Consider the following 19663-nt stretch of genomic DNA (forward strand, 5'->3'; position numbering starts at 1 on the left):
GTTTCTTGTACAATTCTGAAAGAAAACCCAAAACATGACATGAGGGTGCAATGAGTCTATTGATTTTTTTTTTTTTTTTTTTTTTAAGTCACAGGACTTACAGTACTTTCCACTGTTACTGTTCTGCAAGTCTGGATCAATACAACATGTATATTAATATTATCAAATATTAAATAACAGCATAAATGTTAATGTTTAAAATTACTCTGAATCAATGCAATATTCATGTTCTAAGTGGAAGGGGGAGGGGAAGGGCAGTGAGGGGGACAAACCCATAAACACAACACATGGTACAAATATGTTCCACGATGACCCAGCTCACTTTGAAAGCCAACAATTGTAGATGTGTGTGATCTGCATACGTATCTAGGCTAGGGACAGACATTCAAAAAGTTTAAGCCTGAACTAATTTAATCTTTGCAGGCTAGTCTAACATGGCTACGCTAAAACGGTTTGTAACCGCACAGACATCCCCTCTGACTGAGGAAATTCAAGTACATGCTTGCAGTGGCTCAAGTTAGAAGACAGGGGTGCTAGAGCAGCCCTCCCCTCCCTTTCACAGTGCTGAGCTGAGGGGGGCATGACCAGGCCCTGGCAGGACACTCTGGTTAAAAAGGGGTTTCCTCCCTCCTGAGCAGCCCAGCAGAGAACTGATAACAGCGTTTATCACCCCTAACTCAATGTTTATCACCCTGTTCAGAAAACAGAGGGACATTACTAGCTCCCTGTTGATTCTGCCTTTGTCCCGTCTCCCACAGCACGGACCATAGCCAGCATGTGGCCTGTTAGCTAATGTTGAGAGGGTCTGTGCAAGGCAGAGGGTACTTTGCTTAGCAGGGAGTGGTGAGGGGGGTGAGCAGAAGAAGCCAGGCAGATGCCTGCAGTCTGTGCAGGAGCTGCAGCCAGGGAGCAGAGGGGAGGGGCCAGCTCTGCTGGACTGGAGCAGAGCCCCACCCAGAGTTGTAAAGCATATGGGATACTGAGGATGTCTGACTTGACTTGAACGAGGATGGAGTCAAGTCAGTTAAGTCTGATACTACATTCAACCAGGTTTCTCTCAAACTGCTTTCAGCCATCTTCAAACTGGTTCATGTGCACTGCACATCTATTCTGTTACAGGTTTAAACCAGTTTATAAATCACTTAAACCAGTTTGTGTGTAATGTCCATCTCTAGCCCTACAATGAAAGTCTCAACATCCATTACACTTCCATCCCGGATGTAACCATATGTTTCAAACAAAAATTGAGTTCATCAGCCATCAGAGAACTGATCACTCAATACATGAACCACAAGATGAAAAAAGTGACCTTTGACCATGAAGGATGACTACTTTACTATTATTATTATTGAAAGCTTTCTGAACACAAAGATTTTCTTTTTTTTTTTTTTAAAGAACCAAAAAAACAACCAACCAAAAAAAAACCAAGATTACTTGGGCAGTCTTTGTTCTGTGTTTTTAAAACACTTAACACAATGGAATCCTGATCTATTGCTATAAATAAGCAATTCAGAGAGATCACACACAAGCACAGAAGCAGATGTGGAATCAGTTGAGTTAAAAATTTAGGCGTGGGCCGTTCTCTTAAGAAAAAAAAAAGCATGGTTAAGGTAAAAGGCAGCTGAAGCAGCCATCAGTTCTGTCACTTTTCAAACCTTTCTGTGAGGAAGAAAAACTATATTAAATATTAGAAATAAAGAAAAATATTATCTTTTAGCAGCTTTTGCTATTTATCAACATCTCCATGTGGGAATATAATGCCATTTACAAGACCCAGTGCTTCCAACAAATAAACAGAAAATACATTGGGAGAGCAAGATGGCAGCAGACGTTTACATTTCACAATTGCTGAGTGTTGACAGTGGGCTTAGTATTTAGTAGAACTATAACCATGGCCTAAAATGTACTTGATAAATTCCACCACTTTGGGAAAGATTTTTGTTAACAGTCCTCATAGGATTTCTATTTCCTCCAGCCTATGTTGAGGAGAGTGTGACTAAGTTGGATGCAAGTCACGGTTAAAGCAGCAGCCAAGATGCAGGTATGATTAAAATAATGAACTTTACAACTCAGAAAAGAGGACAGCGAAGAGGCAAAGGGCAACTGGCTAGAGAAACAGAAAACTGTGATGCTGTGAAGATCCTTTTTGAAAGTACATGTCTGTATTCTTTTTAGGTTGCTAGATAAGCCAGTGTATACATTTTTGTCGAAACATGCATGCAACTCTTATTGATGGTGGAAGCCATAGCTTATTTAGTTCATAGATTGAAGCTATTTTATAGCAGAGACAGCAGATGGTAAAAATGCCATGCAAGAATAAAATAATATAAAGTAATAATCTAGACAATCTTAACTCTTTACCTACGCTAATCTGCAAGTAAATTATTTTTCTTTTCTTTTTTTCCCCCTGTTAGCATCACCCCCCCCACACCACCACCACAATCAGTTACTGAGCCAATGGTAGGGTAATCACATTTAACCTATGTTTAACTGAAGGGCACAGGACACGAGGGTGTATTGAGTTACAAATGACTGAGGAGGATAGACAGGGAAAATAAATATAACCTCCAACCCTTATTTTATAGGTTATCACCACAACGACTAGGTAACCACAATAAATGAGTGTTAGGTTTTACAGATGTTAAAAGATTGCAGTACATGTCAGTAGCACATGACACTAACTAGGTTTAAACCATCTTCTGTGGCAACATCAATGTAATTTATTAAGGGCTACGCCATGCCTCTCCCATGCATTGCTTAAAGGAATTAAACCATTAGCTGGTTTTGGTGTGCTTTAAGACCAGGTAAAAGTATTATAACAATGGGCAAAAATAAGTTGAATCAATTTTAGTACTTGACTTTCTAGATTAGCTACCTGTGAGCAGTAAAATTACAAATGAATTACTCAAGCTAATAACCAACAGGGTCATGGCAAAACAGTGTTCATGAAAGTGCAACAAACAACCAAGCAAGCAAGGCTGAACAGAATGCGTTATAACAGCAGCTGTCAGATAGCAAAAGCTTATCTAGGATGCCTCTTGCCACCACTTCTCCTCAGCAGAAATAAGAATACTTGTAAACCCACCCATTCAACATGCAACACTATTACAGAAAGAGAGGGGATAGAGTAGTAGAGGCCTATGATCTCCTGACCTACTCCAGAGGCAATATGAATTCTGGGTAAAAACTACACGTTTCTTTCCTGTGAGTACTGCCAATTTGCATCTCATGTGGCAGGAACCTCTCTCAAAATATGCTGCCTATTGTATGAATCGCTTGGCCAAGAGTGGAAGAAAGACAAACACAGAGCTTTCTGAAGTGTCAGTATTTCCTACTGAGCCAAGGATATTGTTTGTTTGATTTTGAGCACTAACCTGCAAAGCTTAAAACCTACACACTATGACTTGTTGGAGTAACAAGCTAACTCAGGTGTGTCTACAGTGAGTTGTCTACAGACACTGCAATCACACTTTGTTTGGGACAGGTGTGCAGACAAACCCTTTGACAAAAATCTTATCTGGACAATTTGAAAGTAAATCACACTGAATGAAGAACAAATGTATTAAATGTTGTATAGGGATTTCAGCCATAACAAAATCTGACGTTAATTTTCAGCATCTTTACTCCAGCAGTTGATTTTCTGCTGCATATTTAGAAGACTATTAGACACATTAAAAACTGAAATGCCACATAAGAACAGCCTCCTATGGTTTGATCAAAACTTAATTAGCTCACCGGATAATCTCAACCTAATTCTTGGTTAACAAGTGTTAACAAAAAATCCACAAATTACAGACAGACTCATGAGCCCAGGATTAAGTGGACTGGAAGAAATCAGGCACCCCTACCGTCAACACAATGGCTAGCTTTAGTCAATGTTACATAGGTCTTCCTCTTCATGAATTCCATATTTGTGTGTTTATATTCTTTGTAAGGAACTCTTTGCTTGAATTGTGATAAAAAACAATAGTCAACAAAGCTTATGCCGAGTTGTATCTATCTAGCCTTTTCTGGAGCAATGCCCTTATCAGATATGGTACAGATAGGATTCTATCAGATTTTACTAGTGGCACCCTGTTTAAAGACACCTAAAAATGACTTTAAAATGAACCAGATTCATTAACTCCTAATTATCTAGTTAGGGGAAGTTAGTATAATGTTCGTTTCAAAACGCATACGAAACACCTTTACGGAACGAATTCTGGCTCTACCAAAACCAAAACCAAAGCTTTTCTTAAGTTAAATGAGAGGGATTTTTCTCCTGGATTGAAAATCTGAATTTAGAAAGTGAACTAGCTGCTGAAAAAGTTTCAACTCTTCATCCACTGCAGACAATGGAGTTTAACTGTTACAAACTACAGTATTTCAGTTTGTGTTAGGCCTCTTCTAACATGTATATTTAATTTTGTTGACAACAAACAATGGATCTCGTCAACCTTGAAGAGGGAGGAGATGCAAAGAATTGTGGCAAAGGTGCCTTTGTGCAAATTAAGATTTTGCTTCAGGATAAGCACTAGTTCTTCAGAAACTTTAGTTAAATTTAAAAGTGACTTGTCAGTCACCAGGGTACATATTAACAGTTAATACATAGATAACAACACAGATTAAGATTTAGTAGCCATTTTAATAAAGATTCAATACAACTAGTGTGGTCTTTCCTGTCAGCCTGAACTTAGACACACTTTTTAGCTATTGGAAAGTCCTGTTTGTAAAGACCTGAAAAAGAACAGCAAGAAATGGTAAGCTTAATAATTAATTTCTCTTTACTGAAAAATGGCTTTGATTTTTAACAAAAGGGTCAAAAACTTACCAACATTCAAACATGTTATTACTATGCTATAAATAGACTCTCTTTAGGCATAAAACCTCCACGTTCTTTGCTTTTTATTCTTTTGCTGACAGGGCTCCCTGCTTTTGCTACTCCCACGTCTGTACCTCCGTTTCAATACTATGACTTTTGCTTCATTCACTGCAGTCTTGCTTATTGAGCATTCTTTTATGCCTTTCAGGTTTTGACTCTGTTCCATGTAAAACAGGCTGTGGTGCAAGTGTAGGACGGTGTATAGTAAAATATTCCATCTGACAAGGACAGTTATGTAAATAGTGCTGTTTCTGGCAGGAACTTTTGATGGAATCAACAAAGCTAAAGAAAAAGTGCATTCAGAGAGCAGCAATTTTGAAAATGTACATAGATCACTTTCATATAAGAAGTGCTTTTGTTTCATGTTCAGGAACAGGTTTAATTAACTCAATGGGAGGAGTTTTCAAAAACAGGAACAATGACCGAGTCAGCCACTGAAGTTCTTGGTAGCTCACAGCGATTTACTTCAGACAGAAAGAAAATATTTCATTCACAGTTTACCAATGTTTAAAGAGATTCTAGATTTGGGGTGGGTAGCTTGAAAGAATGTCTATGCAGCACAGAACGTTCTATTGTTTTAAAACTCATATCATATTTATTCGTTGTGCACACATACAGCCTACAGCTTGTAGCCTAGCTTATGCTGTTGGCCTTTTCTTCATTATTTCAACTTAAATGTTTCTTTCAAGAAACTGGAGACACTGAGGGTGGAACTTTTTTCACTTTACCTGAAATATGAAAGGAAGGACGGAAAATTGTATTAATATAGTTACCAATACTGCATATGGCCCATTTGCTATTTGCAAACTCATTTGATATAAATCATAACATAAAAATTAAATAATGGTGTGCAAACTTTTGAAAAATAGCTTCACTTATTTTTTTTGTGACATGCAAGAAAACCTAACTCTAATAAATAATCTGAAATTAAATCAGCTTCTCAAGTCCTTTCTCTTTTTTTATCTTCGCTCCCTTAGACTTTTCCAAAGAAAATGTTTAGTGGTTTATGATGCAGTTAAGAACAAAGGAAACACAAGACCACATTTTATACTCAAGATTATTAGAATTACTTTTGAAGTGTGATTTTTTTTTAAACAATTTTTGTGAACTACCATGAAGCAGAAGCGTGATTGATGGCTGTCAGCGCAGAACACACATTTATTAATTCCGTTTCCCCAAAATGGCCAAAAAAGTTTTTTCCAGTTTATTATAAAACAATACTGGTCTAGGATTATCCATTCTAAAAGCGAGTAATGAAATCTATTTTCATCTTTTCAACTTAAAGTAGGTAAGATTTACAGCAACTAACCAAAGTGTGTGAAAGCTGCTTTTACAAATTGCTTTTCAGCTTATGTTCAATAGGAATGAATTCTATGGAGCATTGCAAAACTGACTAAAGAACAGGAAGGGACAGGTGAGAAGACGGGACAGAGAAAACGAAGCTCTAGTAAAGCACAAGAGTTAAGATTTCCTTTTAACAACAACAACAACAACAACAGAGAACAATTCAAAACACATACTTAAGGAAAAAATACAACTGGTCCAACTTTTCCCAAATATACTAGCTCATACAAATCCTGTTATAATAGGCAAAATTCGAGACGCCCTTAAACACACTGAGCTTCTTGCTCCGCAGTGTATTGCTCCTGGGAAGCGCCCGGGCATGCAGTTTACATGTGCACGTTGAGTCGGATCAGAGCAGCCTTGGCTGGCAGGGGGCCCCAAGACTTAGCTTGCCAGCCCAGGGCTGCTAGGACTGGGCTCAATGTGCTGCAGAAGAGCTGGCTGGGGCATGAGGGTGCTCCATTGTGGGGCTAGCCGGCAGGCAGCCCTACAGTGAAGCACCCTCATTCTCCAGCCAGCTGGCTCAGTGTCCATAGATACACTACTGCACATGAAAAGACTCTGCAGTTTATTAGTTTTGTGCACATATAGAAACCAAGATGTTTACTTCACAGCTAAGTAGTCAACTGCACAATGAATGTCTCATGTACACATATACACCAAGTACAATCTGAATCTATCTTTTAGTGAGTTATTTACATTATTTGGCCACTTCTATATCTAGCTACCTTCCAACCAGGTAGTATTTATCTAAATACAGGAGTTTCAAACTCACCCCTACCCCAAGGCCAGATCATAATCTGGACATGGCAATGAGGCCAGTGGTGGTTGCAGCCACAGGGGTTAACAGAGCTATGACTCAACCTCTGCTGACAATACACGGTATGTGATGGGCCTCTGTGGCCTAGCTTTTTTTTTTTTTTTTTTTTTTTTTTTTTTTTTTTTTTTTTATGGTAAACCTTACCCTTGATTTCCTGTCCCTTCTGGGAGCACGGTGGGCCATAGTACATGGCTCCATGAGCCGTATCCAGCAGACACAGGTTGTATATTCATTACCCCTGATGTAACGCATCACAAGAACTAAATGAAACTGTTAGAAGGATCAGGAAGGGCCTGATGCTGCCAGTACTTGTCAGCTAAAAAGAAAAAAGAGAAGTAAAATTGGTGCAATAAAATACCATCCCCTGGACCCATGCGTGTTAAGATTTGATTCTGAAAATCTTTGACTGTCTTTTCCATAAAAGTGATAATACTTTGGGGAAAGGTATCGCATTAATTTTCTCATATCTACACCAACAGCAGAAACGTTTTCCATATTGGTTCATGGGTACCTCTGGCTGATAGCCATGTTTTGGAGTGATTTACTCTGACAGCTTGGAAAAGGGAAGTAAGAGGTGATTATAAGAATAACCCTTTCTCTTTGCATGCACATGAATCTTCACCAGCTGCTCCAGTATCATGAAATGGGTTATTGCATGCTAGTTTTTAAGAATATGCACCAACCAATATTACTAGCAGCTGCAAATACACTGCATAAATTACATGCTTTAAAATTTCCTATGAAAGAGACTTCCTTTTAGAGCAAGATAAACTTAAATCAGTTTCTGGGGTTGAACACATCACTGTATGTTTGGTAAAAAAAAAAAAAAAATGTATTTAACTAGATCCATGTGCAATTAAGATTAATCAACACAAGTCAGTTAGCACTGGCACACAGATTAGGGTTCTTAGAAAACAATGAACAAAAAAAGAATTTGAAGTTAATAGCCAGTATTGGGTATTGCTGTATATGACTGAAAAGAAAAGAGTTGGGATGCAATAGTTCAGTTCTGTTCCTTAAGTTAAAGGAAATGAGTCCCTCTTTGCAACTGTGGGTAGAAAAGTACTTTTCAAGTAATCATGGAAACTCCATCAGCTGAATGTTTCTATAGGAAAAGAGACTAACTTCAATTCTTACTGGAAAATGGACATACCACCACCACCACCACCCCAAATATACTTTGACAAATACAAGTGGCACTGTCTAAAGTGATAAAGTAATAGTTTTCTGAAAAAACATTCCCAGTTCTGTCTCTCTAGTTAGAGCCTGAAATGGTATTAAACAGCCCTCAGTTGCCTTCTCAGTCACAAAGCATAGTCCATGCATGGACACTGTCAAATGTCAATCTTTATCACCTTTCCTCATGGCTAGTACAATATTACTGAACTCACTGGAAAACACCATCACCAAGACCTTAGGGCTGCTTGGTGCATACCAGTTATACCTCTAGCACCAAGTGAAGCACTGAAGGCTAGGTTATGGGCTTTAGCATCCATTTGATTCCCAATAAGCACTTGTAAGCATGGCTACAAGTAAAGGATCACTTACTATCGCTAGAAGAAATAAAAAGCAAACAGTGCATTGTTAAGGACTTAGAGACAGTTCTTCTACAATTTAGCTCTAGGATATAAAGGAATTACACTGTTGTTTCCAGCTCTGCATCCAGAGAAGTCCACAGAGGGGCATAAGAACAGGTAACCCTGGAGTTGCCTTGATTTCCTGGAGGGCTATTTAGTACTTATCATGAATTCCCTTGCACCAATTTTATCATAAGCTGTAGTATTGCTAGGGGCCCAGCTGCATTGTACTATCACATATTTACAAGCTGCTGCCCCACCCATCTCCCACCCTATCCTGCAGTTTTTGTGCCTGCGCCCTATAGATGTCTCTGGTGAACTCTTGACTTTTAACCCTGCCTCTGTCCCAAATTTCAGGTAGCGTGGTCCAGCTAGATCCCCTTGAATGAGAGCTTACTTCACTGATTTAACACACCACAAGTGACTTCTTGGAAAACAGTTAGAAATGTACAATCCATCTAGTACTTTGGTAACTTTGGATGGCCTTCAGAGAGCCATATGAGCTGTGCAATACTGATCACAGTCACCTATTCTTACATCCAGTTTCTTTAAATTTTGATTATTAGCAAGGGACATATTTTTCTGTCGGTCTGCAAGCATGAGGTAAAGACGATGTTTACCGATAAAAATCAAACCCTGACAAGCCTAGTTATAACATACCTTAACTGACTGAGCTTCCACCATTTCTCTAGTGTTCTATAATCCAAAAGCTCTTAAAGTCAGATTTCATTCCAATAATTAGCTCATTTTCTTTAATTTGATCCTAGTAATAGTTACAGCCTCTCTGCCACAATTCCCCCCCTTCCTTTTACTTTTCTTTAAACTTTTGTCCTAGAAGAGTAGTACAAACAATCCCTGTTTCAGATGAAGTCAAGTTAAATTAGCTGCAGCAATAATTTTCCAGAAGAAACTGAGGTTTCAGTTTCATGATGTTTTGGTCATCACCTGACTAATTCAAAAAAGCAGCCCACTGGGAACATTTGTGTATCAAGCACTTTTGAATGCAGTCTGGTATATCCAGATTTTTATTCCTCACCTGAACAAGATGGGTTTTCCTATGTTGTGAATTCTTCTGAGATTTCAGAAAGGTTAATATTTTACATAGGAATGAATTAAAAGGCCAAAAAGACCAGAGGCCACTTCAACCAAAAAGAAAAACAGAAGAAAATCCCATGCATCACAGCACACACACGCACGTGCACCCCATGTTCAAAGAAAACAACCCATTTGTGTTCAGGTATTTACCTAGCACATCAGACTTTGGGTCAAAACCTCCCTATTCTCCCTGATTTGGGGTAGGGTCTTTTACCTTGGTCTCCCATCTCCAAGGTGAGTGCAAGGCAATCACGTTATCACCAGAGCCATGACAATCTTAAAACTTCTTTACTGGAGCTGTTACGGTTTGCATCAATATGTATTGATGGGCTAGGGACAGACATTCAAAAAGTCAGAGGCTGAACTGATTCAACATTTGCAGGTTAGTCTAACCTGCCTGAGCTGAACCAGTTTGTTACAGCACAAACATTTTCTCTGGGCTGAGGCAACGAAGGCACATGCCTGCAGTTGCTCAGGCCAGGTGCCAAGGGGTGCTAGAGCATGGCCTCAGTTGCAGGGAAGCTGTACTGGGGAGTGGGTGGCCAGTCTGGGCTGAACTAGCCAGGGGGAGGGGGGTTTAATTCCCCACTCTGTCCCACCAGCAGGGACCTGAGCCGGCTCTGCTGGGTGCTCCCCACTCACTGCTGCTGCAGCATGGCACCATGGCAGAGGTGGGCAGGGAGAAGAGTTAGTTTCCCCTCCACCCACACTGGCAGCCAGGTCTGCCCACTGTTGCTGCTGCCAGACTATAGAGGGAAGAAGAATAACCCCTGTCCCTACCTCCACAGGGCCCTACCAGACAGTGTCTGGCTATGCCCTGGCCCCACCGCTGCAGCGGGGGGGGGGCAGGGCCCTTGTTGGGGGCAGCAGCCCCTACCAGAACGTGGGGAAGCGCGAGTCCCTTCCCAGTGGTGATGCTTGCACTATGGCCCGACAGAGCTGCAGGGGGCTCAATGCGGCAACACCAGGATCCGGAGTGGGCCACAGCCCTGCAAGCCCCCCGCAGCACTGCCATGCTCCACAGCAGCTCTACTGGCTCCGCAGAGCAGCCTCCGTTGGGAAGGGGCTCGTGGTCCGGGAAGCCATGATCGGCTGCTGCCCATCATGATCACTCACCGCCTGCTGTTCCAGCTACCAGGCAGGGGTGGGGTCTGGGCCCCGCCACTCAGTCTGTGCTCAGGGCAAGTCCCCTCTCCACAAATGGAGGCTTATTCAGCTGCTGGCCCCTAGCACAGGCCAAGCGGCAGCTGCAGCTTGGCTGGGCAGACCCTGCTGACAGGAGGGGGCTTGCCCCAAGCACAGAGGGGTCTGTGGTACTGCAGCAGGTTCTGCCCGACTTGGCTGCCACCGCTCCATGCTCGGGGCTGGCAGCTAAGTAAGTCCCTCTTGCCAGGAGGGGGCTTGCCCCGAGCAGACAGAGTAGTGGGAGCTGTGGTCCACCCAACAGCTGGAGCAGTGAGTGGTGAGTGACCGTGACGGGCAGTAGGCCATCACAGCTTCCTGGAGTATGAACCCCTTTCCAGTCAGGGGCTTCCCTGCAGGGCCACCAGAGCTGCTGCAGAATGTGGCAGCGCTGTGGGCAGCTTGCAGGGCTGTGGCCCACTGCAATGGCGGGGAGAGGGACACGGCCAGGCAGGGCCCCTGGAAGGGACAGGGAGTGCGGCAGCGAGGGTGGGCAGACCTGGCAACCAGTAGGGATAGAGGTGAGACTAACTCTCCTCCCTGTGCCCCTCTGCCTCAGGAGCCATGGTGCCATGGAGGGGGGAGCGTCTGGCAGACCCAGGTTGGGTTCCTGCCAGTGGGATAGAGAAGGGGGGAATTAAACCCCTCCCTGGCCAGACCCCTGCCCCTGCCTGTTCCTATGCCAGCTGGGGGGCAGGGCCAGCCTGGATGGGCTGGAGCAGAAAGCCCAGCCTGGAGAGCATGCCGGGATGCTGGGGGAGTCTGGGTTAACTTAAACCAGCAAGGAGCTGGGGCAGACACTGCATAAAGCACTTTGAGCTAAATCAGTTAAGTCTGATACTACATTCAACCAGGTTTATCTCAAACTGGTTTCAGCCATTTTCAAACTGGCTTATGTGCACCGAATGTCTGTTCTGTTACAGGTTAAACCAGTTTCTGATCACTTAAACCTGTTTATATGCAATGTCTGTCCCTAGCCATGAAGACAGAAAGAGCCACTATCTAGCCTGGCACAGAAGGCACTCACCTAGGATGTGGGACAATGGGTTCAAATCCCTGCTGCAAAAATCAGGCAGAACAGTGATGAATTAAACCTAGACCTCCCGCAGCCCAGGTGAGATTGTGGGCTATTTTCTGGTGCAAGTCATTTTTTCTAAATTCCATTGGAAACCCAGGAAACCTTTCCACAAAGCTTAAACTGGCTTCATCTTCTCCCTTCAAGTCGTACATTTGAAGATGATGAAAAGAAAATGACACAAGCAAGCAAAAACCAAAACAAACAACCCAAAAATCTGACAAGAAAAATGGTTAACTCATTTTATTTTATCCATGCTGCTAGTACTGCGCACAAAAATTGCCACATACAACTACAATGGTAAGATCTTTCATTGTCAGCGTACATCAACGCTTATATGGATTACCCATGTATATGGAGATTTGTCATCACTGAGGGGGCTGCAAGCTTGGAGACAAAGTACAATATAAAGTGACAATAAAGCCATGCAAATCTCACGCTTAAACTACAAGTGGAAAAAATTATCAGCCTGCCTTTGATTAAAGAAAAGTTACCTCCGTACAAATGACACAATATAATTGGATCTGTTGCTACACTCTTAATGATTTCCAAGTAATGCTTGCTCATTACAGTAATTAAAATGATTGTTTAAGCCGTTCAAGGGTCAAGAACTTTATAAAAATTGAACCACTTCACTTCAGCTCCATCAATAAATCATTCTTTTACAAGAAAAAGGGGGGGGGGAGGGGAAGGGAACTCTTTTGCCTTTAGCCTGCCTGCAAGATGTCTAGACTTTCCCTGTCTTGCAAAACATCAGTGTTCAGAGTAGCCAGGAACTCCTGGAGGTGGTGGTGATGATGAGGGGGATCATTAGTAGAAGTATCTTACTGCTTATGGGTCCACTGTCTCATCAAGGCAACATTCAACTTTTCATGCAAAGGAAACATTTCATCATCATTGCTTCTCTGTTTATTCTGGGAGCCTGGGTTTCTGCCCTAGATATGTGGCAAGAAAAATATTCTCCAGGGGAACTACAGAACCTCTTCTTGACTTAATGGGAAACAGTTCAGTGGAGCAGCAGGAGAGAAAGGTCCTTGCAGTGCTTCCTAACTTTGTCAGGGCCCCTCTTTAAGCACCAAAAGCCAGCTGAATTCTTATGCCAAGACCTACCATCCAGTGTCTGAACTGTTCCCATTTAACTTTTATGCTGGTGTATAAGATCAAAGAGATCATGGTGCTGTATTATTTACATAGTAGTAAAACTGGAAGTCAGTAAACTTCCTCAAACTGAAGGTGTACTAGACAATAAATGTTGTATGCAGTAGCTAGGAAGCCTGGTATATTTACTATGCCGGTTACATTTATATATTAAAAACAGGAGTTAAAATTCTGAAACAGTGCTAAATGATTAACAATGATTAACCACTTGTGAATGACTGTGACTACCCTACCGTTTTGTTTCTTTCTTTTGTTCTGTTCTAGAAGGCAAGGTAAACTTTCAACCTATAGACTAACTAAGAGATGCATGTGCTTTCATAAGCAGCTACTTACTTCAGATGAATTAAGAAATCAGAGTAAATTAAGTGCAGTAAAATGCAACAATATTATCAGTTTGGGAGCTTAATTAAAAGCCCAACTGTTGAAGGACTTGGGGGTGAGGGAGGAATTTTGGGGGGAGAAGAGTTAAAAAAAAAAAAAAAAAAAAGAAAAAAGAAAAAAGTTACACGGGAAGAATCTTTTTCACAATATGAACTACAGATGCAGAACTTCAAGGGGTTAGTCCCAAAGTCACTTGTTAAAGCCACAAAATGGAGCTGAGCAGCAAGACTGATGGCACGTGGAGCTAAAATGCCACTTACGTGATGTTAGGTTTCTGCTGAGAGTTGTCAGAGAGCTCCTGAGAGCTCACTTACTAAAATGCTAGGCAGCTTGTTCTTCATGGTAAAGGTCACATGCATCAGTGAAGAAAGCAAGGAAAAGGCCCTTCTAACTTGCTATGTCTTGTTATTGTACAGAGATGGCTAATCCCAAGTAAGTTCAGTTGGGACAATCAGCAGATACCATCCTCATTAGCCCCGACATAAGGTCTACAAATGTCAACTTTCTGCCAAACTGCAACACAGAGTATTTTCTGTAGTCTGCAAGTGCAAGTCAGAGGAGATCTTCACAAGTCTTTTAGCTTTTTCAGTTCAGGGCCTGGCACATACTGGAGCAGGACCTGTGGGCATGCAGCTTCAGCAGCATTCAGAAGCAGCTGCTTTCCCCTTCCGCTTCACGGAAAAGTGCTGGCCATGGGTGTTCTCTCCATGCCACTAAGGGGACCAGCGCTGCCACTGGCTCTGGGGAGCTTTCATTATGCTACCACTGGGAAAAGCAGTGGCAGCAGCTGGGTCCTAGCTCCTACCCGTCTCTGATCTGAACTAGGTCAATCCAGCCCACACCTTAAAGCATGGTTGACAGCTCATGACTATGGAGGCACTCAGGACTGTTCAACCTCACCCTAGCTGATTAGAATCATACAAAGGCTGAACAGGTGTAGAACAAGAGCAACCTAGCCATATTGCCCTTTCACTGCTACTCCTGCTTTGCTGTGTCACTGTTGCATACAATACCTATACCACTGTAGGATCACACGTGTACTGAGGGGATGACATGTTATGACCTATGCATCATGGAAGCACAACAATGATATGACGCAAAGTAGCTACCTCTCACTTCTGAGAATCTGGCTCCACACCAAGTACTTTTGTTTCAGCAATCTATTTTTAAATATCAAAGCATTTGGTACAGATTGGCTGGCAGTACATCTCTCACATCTATTTCAAAGATTTGGTTGGAGTTACTGTTTCTATTGGCCCAAGGCCAATACCCACCCAGGTCTTTGCAGCTGGTGCTGAAAACAGCAACCAGGAGACTTCTGAAACAACTCTAAGCTTGAAAGTGTCTTTTTCAAGGACTGTGAAACCTAGTAGCATTTTGTAGTTCTACCTGTAGGAATTGCAACAGTAAGATACTGAAAGAAAGATCAACATTTCAAGAAGACTGAGAGGTCCAATGAGACCTGCGGTGAAAGACAGGATTCTTTGCAAAGATTCTTTATGCTGTTGATAATTAAGCCTCTTCTCCATGGTACTGTGCAATTACCTTGAGACCAGCTACACATGCAAAGTACTTACCACATCATAAAAAGCTTCAACCAGCTATAAAATGTTAGTACACATTTTCAAGGTCTAACTTGACAGTTGGTTGCTATCCAGCTTTAATTTGCACATGTAGCAGGGTTTGGCCTGCAGCTGGGAGCCCTGTCAGCTAACAGGGCTCCCAGCTGCAGGGGTGCACCTTGCCCAGCCAGGACTGAACCCTGCAACTGCTGGGGACCCTCAGCCCTAATGGACTCTAGGTCCTGCAGCTGTGGCCTCCCAGCTCCAGGGGTGGGTGAAACACCCAGCACTGGGAGATTGCATCTACAATGTTTTTGCAACCCCAGGGGCTTCAAACACCCCCAGGGCTAGGAGACTGAAGCATAGGGCACCCCCATGCCACCTCAACCAGTCCCAGCCACAGAAGCTGAAATCCTGCTGGTGTAGGGGAGTCCAGGATCAGGCTTTCCCTGCACTGGCAATAAGGTGCAATGGGATCCAATGTGCTATCTCAACTTGGCAGAAGGTGCGATTGTGTGGATTGCATGTTGGATCCCGTTGCACCTTTACCAGCATGTGTAGAGGGGCCCCCTAGTCTATTTAACTTAATAAGCCTAAATTGGGGTGAAAAAAGTGATCCTGTAGCCTACACTCTCCTACAAAAACTGATGATAAAAATATATTGATTTGAAGATATATTAGAGGTAGTTGAGTTTTCTGGGGTTCCACAACCAGAGGGCTTTGCTTGTAAATAGCTAGTGGGTGCTCTTAAAATCTCAATCTGCTAAATGCTCTTAATTTTTATTTAGTCAAGTTACTTGTGTGGTACCAATACCAAGTGGCAGCTTTAATTAAAATAGTATCAGTCATCTTCAGCATGAAGTCTCTGTAATAAAAGCCTTTACGATGCAAAAGCATCATCTTGCAAATATCAAAGAGCAATTCTGAAGTGGCAACCGTGTGTATTTACAAATCATTGAACTGTCTGTTTATATCATTTAGCTGAATGTAAATAGACCTTATGCCTTAGGAGAGAGCAGCTGTAATTTTGTCCACCACAATATATGATTTGATTTTTCTATATTACATTTTGAAGCCATGCTTGTTATATTGATAAGTGTTGTACATGCTGGAAAAGGAGGAAACTACTTACAAAAAAGAAGGCACAGCCTTTAGGCTTCTGAACAAAATAAACAAACAAACAAAATCACACCCCTCCACTGCTTTTGGATCTAATCAAGAGAGGTTTCCACATGCTACTCCATAGCTACTTCTTTGTCCATAAACCTGCAGACAGGTTTTTTTTTATTTTTATCCCTCTGTATTAAAAATAAAGTCACTAACAGGACATTATATTATAAACCCATTTAGCATGAACATCTGCGAAGAGGGAGACAGTGCTAACTCTGCTCCCACAAAGCTAATTAGCATATATTGCAGACTAGTAGATAGTCACAGCTGTCTAAGTTAAAGGTTTTTACATTTATTGGTGCCATGTTAGAACATAACCAAGAAAGGTCCACTGCTCACCTGCTGACTCACCCTGAGCTGTAAATTTCCCAGAGCTAAATTAGCACAACAGCAAGCAATGTAGAAGTGCAGAAGAACCCATAAAGATTTTCTTCCACAAATAAAAACAATTCTAAGGTCCTGAAACTTAAATAAATCTTTAATATACAAATTTACTTTTAGTGATTCAAAAGTTTTCTGGATTTTATTCAAATGTGCTGTTACATAACTGAATATTGCAATAACCAAAAATACTTCCTTACACTAAATGGGTTGCATTTAAGATTTTAGCAAATAAAATGCTAACCCCAAATGCCCATAGAAATGCTAATCTGCTTTACAAACTAAGAAGAAAGTTTTCCTAGCTCCAGTAAAGGGAGTGGGGGAAATCCACTATCATTAAACAGTCAAGAACTCATGCAAAATACACTGGTATTTCCTGAATCTATTTCAATTTCATCTGTAGGGAGAACGAAGCACTTGAGTCCAGCTGAACTAAGAAAAAAAGAAAAGTTTAATTGCTGTAAGATACTGAAGTGGTTAGGTTGCTGGCAGTAAAGAATGATACCATGCAGAGAAAGGGACAAATACTTGATTCTAAGAGAAGAATTTAGTCAGCTTGAATTTATTTTCATACATCACTAAACAAAATGGAAATTATTGCTCCATAAAACAAAGTTCAGGATGTCATATTTCCCCTATCTGCTATAAAGCAGGACTACAGTGTGAAAAACAGGTGTGATTCAATGAAAAGTTGTTCAAGCATGCCAGAAATCATGTGCTGTGAACTCCACAAGAATACCAGGATTTTGCTTCCAAGAGATCTGTCATCTTAGAAGCCATACTTGTGAGATTTAAGCCTCAGAATCAATAAACCAGGGCACAGTTTCAGCTTTTTGAACAATTTCCTCTAAAGAAAATGCATGATTAACCTTGTTCTTCTAAGAATACCTATGCCAAGTTAGGAATAGAGGTCAGCCCTGTAGGACTCGCTTTGTAAAAAATCTTGCATCAAGAGTATCGTCAGCTCAGTTAGTAATTGTCATTAGTGGTACTATGACAAAGGTATTTACAAGCAGCTAGAAGAAGAGGGCAGTAATGGTTCAGCGTAAAAAAGGCCAAACATTTGTTCAAAATATAAAACCTGCCTAGGTAGTCACATAAACAATGTACCTTTAGCTGGGGGAAAGGAGAGAGGGGGAAGCAGGCAGGGAAAGAACTTACCCGGTGGGCACAGCAGGAGTTCATCTATTATATCTCAAAAGGAAAACAGAAAAGGTGCAATTCTAGGGAAAGCTTCTAGATGCATCTTTTTTTTTTTTTTTTTTTTTAAAACATCTACCCCTGAAGGAGCGGAGTAGGGGGGGCATACAGGGAAGAAGAGTTTCCCTTAATACTGTAATTCATTCCATAGCTCCAAGGATAATCTATATGAATCATCTCAAATCTGAAAATGGCTGTGCAGCAGGTCAAATAATAAACACTCCTGGATTCCCACAGCAGGAAAGCCCAAATAGCTCAAAAGGATAACCCATGCATTTTTAAGTAGGGAGCGGGAACTGAATTACTCTGTCATTCCATGAATGAGGTGACCTGATTTTCAACACCTGTAAGAGGCAAGACGAAAGAATTAAAATCCACTGGGAGGATGAGGGTAGAAGAGGGAATCATGCATTAAGTAAGAAGATGTTTCAAATAGCCTGGTCCAAATTTTCAGAAATCAAGTGCTTAAATAAGTTTAGTCAGGTTAGCTTTGATGGAACCGCTGAGCATTTGAGACTTCCTGGGGGAGTAAAAAACAAAAACAAAAAAAAACAACCCCCCCCCCATAATTTATTTAGCTAATCTGAAAATACCAAAAAATTTTAGCCAAAAATGTAAGTGTTTACCCAAAGTGAAACATCAGCTTCAGATCTGTCCATTACCAGTTCAAATATTAATGCAGACTTCCAAAAAAACTACCACCAACTGAGCAAGACTCATTAAATCAAGAAAAATGACTGCAAATCTGAAATAAACTATACCATATGCTACAACCAATTAGACTGTTACAAGTTTAAATGTAATTAAACTTTATAGCACATTACAAATCAGGAACATTCAAGACGCTGTGAAATTATATTAGTCTTAATTAAAAATAGGTTAGCAAACATGGTTAGACATATCAAACCTTCTCTCAAGCACTCACATAGCATATTGTTGGAAAGTTAGGAAAGTTCAGTTTTAGAGACTCCCTTCTTCCTCCACCTTCTAATAAAAAGAAGATATAAATGTGAACACAGAATGGCAAGAGAAATTTAGCAGCCTGTAGTATTAGCCTATATACATATGCGTCTTACTATAGCATGCCATCTCATCTTCTGTCCATCTTTTATTTATCCCGAAGACTTGGCCATGACATGTCTGGACTGTAATTTCCATCAATTTGATGCACTGATGGAAGTTACACCAAGATCTGGAGTGGACAGGCCAGCAACTATTCAAGGGTAGTTCTTGCACGAGGCACTATTATACACAGTTTCAGCACTAGTTTTCAGAAAGCAGGTAAAAAGCTTGGTTTTCCTGTAGGAATGGGCTACATCTGATAGCTATGAAAACACTGTAATTACACTGCTGTAACTGACAATACTGTAGTTTCATCCCTGGCTGTTCCTAAGGTAGTTCTGCACTGGTGTAGGGCCCCATGTCATCTGCCACTACTTGGTTACACTGATATAAAAAACACACCATGTGTCCAAGCCTGGACATAATGAAACAGACAGGTTCTGCTAGTGGCACTAAAGGCAATCAACTTAGGCTCATTCTTTTCTAAGGTTTCTGCTGTTTATAACAGCTAATCATAAGGTGCCTTTTCTTTTCTAAACCTCCAAAACTGCAGGTTTAACCAAGAATGAGAGAAGCTACATACACTTTACAGAACAAAAAAATGCCTATATAACCAATACAGAGATATGAGTAAGCCCTCGTTTAAAAAAACAAGAAAAAACAAGAGCTCTTCAAGTTTGGTGGGGTAAGTGACCAAACTCAAATACTGGTGACCTCCTTTTCTATTCTATTGAAAGCTGGTTGCATTTGCACCTTCCGATTACCCAGAGAGAAGGTGTTGAAGGGGAAGAGAAA

The 19663-nt window shown here is 41.3% G+C and overlaps 1 protein-coding gene across 5 annotated transcripts in view; it reads right to left on the reverse strand.

The window, feature by feature from the left end:
• The window catches only part of GAREM1 (GRB2 associated regulator of MAPK1 subtype 1), a 138405-nt gene that overhangs the window by 39248 nt on the left and 79494 nt on the right, over positions 1-19663 (reverse strand). Inside the window, exon 1 of one of the 5 annotated variants that reach the window (XM_090039896.1) lies at positions 7170-7630. The exons of the other annotated variants lie outside the window; for them this stretch is intronic. Coding sequence (XP_089896022.1) covers positions 7170-7215 — 46 coding nt within the window. The 5' untranslated portion in view covers positions 7216-7630. Of the gene's footprint in view, positions 1-7169; positions 7631-19663 lie in introns of those variants that run through there. 5 annotated transcript variants of the gene reach the window in all.

The sequence above is a fragment of the Crocodylus siamensis genome, chromosome 3 (assembly GCF_052110815.1).
Source record: "Crocodylus siamensis isolate JL-2025a chromosome 3, ASM5211081v1, whole genome shotgun sequence".
Lineage (NCBI taxonomy): Eukaryota > Metazoa > Chordata > Crocodylia > Crocodylidae > Crocodylus > Crocodylus siamensis.